General features: G+C 36.7%; 1 protein-coding gene across 7 annotated transcripts in view; it reads left to right on the forward strand.

Moving 5' to 3' along the window:
• The window catches only part of LOC144970736 (alpha-1,3-mannosyl-glycoprotein 4-beta-N-acetylglucosaminyltransferase B-like), a 145,424-nt gene extending 139,354 nt beyond the window's left edge, over positions 1-6,070 (forward strand). For all 7 annotated transcript variants that reach the window (XM_078910699.1, XM_078910697.1, XM_078910700.1 and 4 more), the window contains 4 exons: positions 289-396; positions 2,521-2,714; positions 4,546-4,831; positions 5,712-6,070. In XM_078910699.1, coding sequence (XP_078766825.1) covers positions 289-396; positions 2,521-2,714; positions 4,546-4,831; positions 5,712-5,738 — 615 coding nt within the window. In that variant the 3' untranslated portion in view covers positions 5,739-6,070. The remainder of the gene's footprint in view (positions 1-288; positions 397-2,520; positions 2,715-4,545; positions 4,832-5,711) is intronic.
• Positions 6,071-6,643: the final 573 nt, after the last annotated feature.

The raw sequence follows: 6,643 nt of genomic DNA on the forward strand, positions 1-6,643 counted from the left end.
TCTCTCTCTCGCTCTCCCTTTCTCTTTCTTTCTTTCTCTCTACTCTCCCCCCCCCCTCTCTCTCTCTCTCTCTCTCTCTCTCTCTCTCTCTCTCTCTCTCTCTCGCTCTCGCTTTCTCTTTCATTTCTCTCTGGCTCTGTCTACTCTCTCCTTTCCTTTCTCCATCTCTCTCTCCTCTCTCTCTCCTTTTTACTATTCACAATGTAATTATTTGATTCTTATTCATAGCAACTTGCTAAATCTGTTATTTCTTCCCTCCCTGTGCCCTTCTACTTCCTTCGAAAATAGAAACATTGCCAACGCATGATACAAGAGGTGAGAAGACGATTCAAGCCATCACTATTCCAGCACATCGGGGTCGAATCCTCTCTCAAAGGAAAAGTGCAAAAGCTTAAGGTAAGTTTTGATGGGAAGGTGGGGTGGGGATAGGGGGTCAAACTGGTATAATGTAAGAAAGAGCTTCATGAACATATAATTAGGTCTTAGAAATACTTACTTATTTCTCTTTGAGCCACGGGGACATAAAGCACCTATCTACCAAAGACCTTCATTTTTGTCTGCCAATTGCACAGACACTTATGTTATTCCTTGTTTAAGTCGGCCTCTTTCAGCTATTTATCCATGAAATGTCAAAAATATCCATTTCTGTCTTTCGGCTGCATGGACACCAGTGTTATTCAAGGTCAAGCCAGCTCTTTATCTATCATTAGTCTCCATAAAATGAATTTAAAGAAGAAAGATAGAATTACCTTAATTCATCCCCAAAGGGAGAAATTTGACTTTTAAGGCCTATTTAAAAGGTAAACTGGAATAACCCAGGCATCAGCTACCGTGCAGCACCGCAAAATGAGCTAGGGCAGCGAGGTGACTTGCTCAAGACCACACAGTGCAGTGGAGAATCAAGCTCTGCACCATCTAGGTATGAGGTAAAGACCATACCACTGTGCTACTGCTGTGCCACGATGCCCCAGAGTCTACATGATCTAACTTTAAAAAATCAAAACAAAACAAAGCTCTATTTTATTTTTCATTGAAAGCAATGGATTTTTTTCCTCAAATTATACAAGTGTAGCTTCAAATTCGATTTTAAGCAAGAGGGTGATTGTATGATATTACCTTAGTTCAAATGTTTATTCAGGCCATTGGCACCTACCTAAACGGCTATGGCTGTGGTCTTGTGGTATGACACTCGATTTCGGATTGGAAGGTCCTGGGTTTGAGTCTCGCTCGATGCATTGTTGAGTCCTTGGAAAAGGCTCTTTACTCACATTCTCTCACTTTTCTCAGGTTTAAAATGAGTATCTGGCTGTTTTCAGCATTGTCTCCATTCGGAAAAACAAAAAGTAATATCGCCTAACATGCGTCATGTCATGTCCTTTTGTTAAGTGTTGCTGTTGGCCAGGGACCACTTGTAAAGCGTTTTGAGCACGTTTAGTGGATATTGTGCTATATAAATGCTTAATTTTTTTATTTTTTTTTAACAGCTTAGTAAAAAAAAAGAAAGTAAGATGTAAAGAAATGAAATTAAACTGTACATATAAAAACTATGAAAGCAAAATTATAATCGTTGGATAAATTTGATTTGATCTTCTGTCGTGAATTTATTATCTTTGTTTCCGAAATACGTGGTCGTAGCTTGTCAAATCTCGGATAATCAGGTGTGTTATAATAAAGTTACACCAGGTGGTAGTTATGGGAATATTAATGATTATTTTGATAGTTATCTTTGTCCAGCTGCCACAGTCAAATTGAATGGAAATGAGAGGGAGTTTGTTTTACAACGTACTTGTACATTATAGTGAAGTTTAGTTTGTCAAATTTGGAATTGAGAGAATATTATAGCCTATTGCATAACTCACTGTCATTGTGACTGTCTAGTAAATAGTTCACCATGGCCTTAGTTAATTCAATTTTGGGGTTTGCAGAAAAATCTTAATTCCAAAATGTTTAATCTCCTTATGTCATCCCCCCCCCCCCCCCCCCCCCCCCCCCCCCCCCCCCCCCCCCCCCTCCCCCCACTCAAAACGCTCAACAATTTTTTCTTTTTTTTTTTAGTGATGGCAGGTCAACTCTGACTCTCTTCAGAATGTCAGTTTAAATGTTGGCTGACTCGCTTCAGAATGTCAGTTGGTGCATTAACCGCATCAAGTTGTCTTTTTTTTAGTCGAGTATTTGAAAAGGCAATGCTATTGGCACTGTTAAAAAAAACCTCAATCCCCCTCCCAGCCAAAAAGAAAAAAACAAAAAAACAAAACAAACAAAAACAAACAAAGAACAAAGAACAAAAAACAAATTAGCATACTGAAAAAAAGCAAAAAAAACAAAACTCACGTCTCTCATCATCTCTCTTTCAACTGAATTCTTAGATGAGCAGAGTCCTTTCCAGTGCACTCTGTAATGGGCTATTTCCCTAAGTTGGGGCTGTGACAGTCCTGCCTTTTTCATCTCTCTGTCAACTGAATTCTTAGATAAGCAGAGTCCTAATCTCCCAACTATTTTTTTTCTTTATTTTTTTAACAGGATCGTGACTTTGGCAAGGCAGGCCTTCACAGAGCACACGCCAACCCTCCAGTCCAGATATCATCTTCCCTGACCACCTACCAGAAATACACGCTGATGAAGGCGTACACAGGAGAAACATTCTTCTGGGCTTCTACCCCGGCCAGGAATGACATTATTGATTTCAAGTTTAACCCACCAATACAGATTGACACGTAAGCATATTTCTATCTCTATGGTATGACTTTGTGAGACTTTGACATTGACACTTAGGTATATTTCTATCTATGGTGCCACTTTTTAAGACTTTATGACATTGACAGATTGACACGTCAGTATATCTCTATCTATGGTACCACTTTGTGGGACTTTGACAGATTGACCCATAAGTTAAGTACAGCACTCTGGTATCACTTTATGGGGCTTTGTGGTACAGTGAAATCCTGATAAAGTGAACACCGCCAGACCATAAAGATTGGTTGACTTAAAGCAAGGGTGACCTTCAGAGTGTTGAATTTATGTGGATTCCATTGTATTGTGTTATGACTGACTGACCTGAACTTTGAAGCTGCTGTAGATTTGGATTAAATTTTAAAAAATATATATTAGTCATTCAGAGTGATATGGCCCAAGGAGCCATAATTAATTCGGTTTCTAGTGCACCAAACTGACATAAGCAATGGCTTGCTATCCTTTTGGATAGGTAGAGTGATATGGCTCATGGAGCTGTAATTAATTCGGGTTTCTAGTGCACCAAACTGACATAAGCAATGGCTTGCTATCCTTTTGGATAGGTAGAGTGATATGGCTCATGGAGCTGTAATTAATTCGGGTTTCTATTGTACCAAACTGACATAAGCAATGGCTTGCTATCCTTTTGGATATAGGTGCTAGACTATCGCAAAGTACCTTTTGCCAGATCTGACAGACCCAGCTGGGTTGGACAGGGGATCTGGACTTCACCTGGGATGAAACATGTGATGCGATTGCTCTACCATCTGAGTTATCTGGACCCCTTTTGCAATGGATAAACTCTTCCGTGATCTCTCTGGTTAGAGATTCAGATATAATTATATTTTTATGCTTAAAAGAGTGTTCTGGTGAATGGGACTGAGACTTCCGTGTCACATCCTGTTTATGTCATCGAGGTGGAAAAACTGTGAGAAATGATGTACACTCGAATCATGGCTTTAAAATGTTATGGAAAGGAATTTCAACATCTGACTTGTGCAGAATGCAATGTTTCAAAATGTGACGAATTGTCTCTGAATGGTATTATGTCGTGGAAAATCAGATGTTCAAGACAGATAGTAGGAATAAATTGACCTGACCAGAAAAGTGGACCTTTGGTTTTTGTCATTATAAGACATTATATTTATTCTATCAAATAAAACAATAAAATTTTACCACCCAAGTTTCATTTTTTTTACACTATAAATTAAATATTTGTCAATTAAACCATCCCTGCATAAAATATTTTTGTGGTAATGGATGACAAATAACTTGCTTAAAAGGATAGCTGAACCACATTCAGGGTTGTAAAAATGGGAAATGAAACATTTTATTTAATGGCACAAGCATTTGTGGGACTTTGTGGTCTTTTGATATGGCACTTCACATTTTGACCAGCAGGTTCCAGGTTTGAGTCTCAATCGGTGTATTGCAACATTAAGTCTTGGAAAAGGCTCTTTACTTACATTCTCTCACAGCATTCAGCTGTAAACGAATATCTGGATGGTAGTAACGTTATTTCTCTAAAAAAAAAAAAAAAAAATTGTAATTGCGCCTTACAGGCATTGTCTTGTTCAACTTGTTGATTGTTGCTTATAGCTTGAGACCCCTTGTGAAGCAATGAGAACATGTTTAATGGATATTAATATCATCTGATAAATGTCATGTCTCGTCCTACATGTCAACTGTTGCTGTTGGCTACAGACCCTTGTAAAGTGCTTTGATCACGTTTAGTGGATACTGCACTATAAAAAATGTCATTATAATAAAAGCTTAAGGTCTCATTGAATGTAATAATTTCTCTCCATTTGTCAGATTTTTATTTAGGAGTGGCAACACAGACCATCCTGGCGACATCTTTTATAATACAACTGTACAGGTCAAACCTAAAGGTAACGTCATAGAGGCAGCTTTGCTGAAAACGCTGGCATCCAGGGCTGGTGTGACGGCTGTGCAGGAGTCCAAAGATGGATTTTTCCCTGTTGGAAAGTTTGACGAACACGGCCTGGCCAAAGGGGAGTTACCAGAGGCCTTGGGTTTGACAGAGACGCTACGCATACACGTCCATGAGAAAATGAATGCTTGGGTAATACTCAGTGAGGTAAGGATTTGTTTTGTTTTTTTGAAGAAAAAGATTTTGAAAATAATCATTTGGTATTAAACGCCCATATAAGTATACTCAAAAACAAAATAAATACTGTTTCAACATGTTGTTTTAACTTTAGATTTTGTCAGTGATAAAAGTACAATTTAGGTATGAAATGCATGCATTGTTCTAAAGATGTAAAAAGCACAGAAAATTTCTGATTTGCATATTCTGATTGATATTTTAAAGAACTTAATCGATGGTGCCTTTCCATAACCATGGAATGGGTTTTGACAAAATTTTACAGTAGAGACAGAAAACATCATTGCACACATTCATGATGCAAAGCAATATGGGTACTATTTATACAGCACCACCTTGGCCTCCCAAACGAGTAGGGGAATACTGCTGTTGGAGACTGACGTGACTATGTTGTCTAGTGGTTTTGATACGGAAGATCCTGGATTTGAGTCCTTGGAAAAGGCTCTTTACTTGCTTTCTCTCACCGTGCACAGGTGTAAAATGAGTACATGGCCATTAACAGCGTTGTCTCTGTCTGAAAAAAAAATTGTATTATCGCCTGATAGGTGTCATGTCTCATCCTACATGTTAAGTGTTGCTGTTGGTTGCAGACCCATGTAAAGCGCTTTGATCATATTTAATGGATACTGCGCTATAAAAAATCTCAATTATTATTATTATTATTATAATTATTATTATTATTATTATTATTATTATTATTATTATTATTATTATTATTATTATTATTATTATTATTATTATTATTATTATTATTATTATTATTATTATTATTATTATAATTATTATTATTATTATTATTAATAATAAAGTGTGCCTTAAATTTCATCTTCTTTTTTTATCCTTAATTCAACAGATTATGATAAAAGAGCACAAAAGGTAACAGCAAGTGAAGGGAGAGATCTTCACCAGTGAAAATTACACTTTGATGAGGAATGAAAACAGCAAAATACAACAAACCCCCATGAATAATTACAAATAGTGTGTGCAATCGTGATGAACATGCAATACCACCACCATTAGTAAACCAGCATGTTTGTTTTGGATTATATTGTGGAGTATGTGTATGATCAACACATTAAGGCATAAGTGATTATTTATTTATCTTTGAGTGTGTCGTGTGTGAATGAGTGTTGATATCTTACAGGCTAACGCTCAGATTCACTGTAAACCAAAATGAAAGAAAAATAAAATTTCTACCTTGTCTCAGTCAAATGACAGAATGCATATTTTATTTCATATAATATATGTAAAAGTTGCAAGCAACATGGCAGAGGATTTTATATGGTCCTGAATTGGAGTCCTTAGCCTGGTTGTGAGCAAGTCACTTGTGACATATTCACAGTAAAACCTTTGAAAACAAGCCTGGCTATGAGTAAGTCACCTGTGACATATATGCATTGTAAAACCTGTAGAAACAAGCAAAGCTGTGAGCAAGTCACTTCTGTTACACGCACTGAAAAACCTATATAAACAAAGTACATACTCTGACTTATTAAAAGTAGATTATATATGAATATTAAAATTTTATTGATGGTTTCATATAATCTGAAGAAGGATTTCAGCAGAAACAATCAACTATGAACCTTTTTTGTTTTCAATAGAATCTTGTATATTTATGTGTTTTATAAGAAAATTACATTATTAATGATGTGATGTGGATCGAGTTACTTACTGATATCGGCTAGCAGAACAATGACAAAATGTCAAAGTTCATACAAAAGCATGTCAATGGCTTCTTGGTCGAAATCTGTTCAACTCAGAGAAACCCGAATCATGCAAGAGATT

The sequence above is a fragment of the Berghia stephanieae genome, chromosome 4 (assembly GCF_034508935.2).
Source record: "Berghia stephanieae isolate SIO BIC M18660-M18661 chromosome 4, UCSD_Bste_1.3, whole genome shotgun sequence".
NCBI classification, from domain to species: domain Eukaryota; kingdom Metazoa; phylum Mollusca; class Gastropoda; order Nudibranchia; family Aeolidiidae; genus Berghia; species Berghia stephanieae.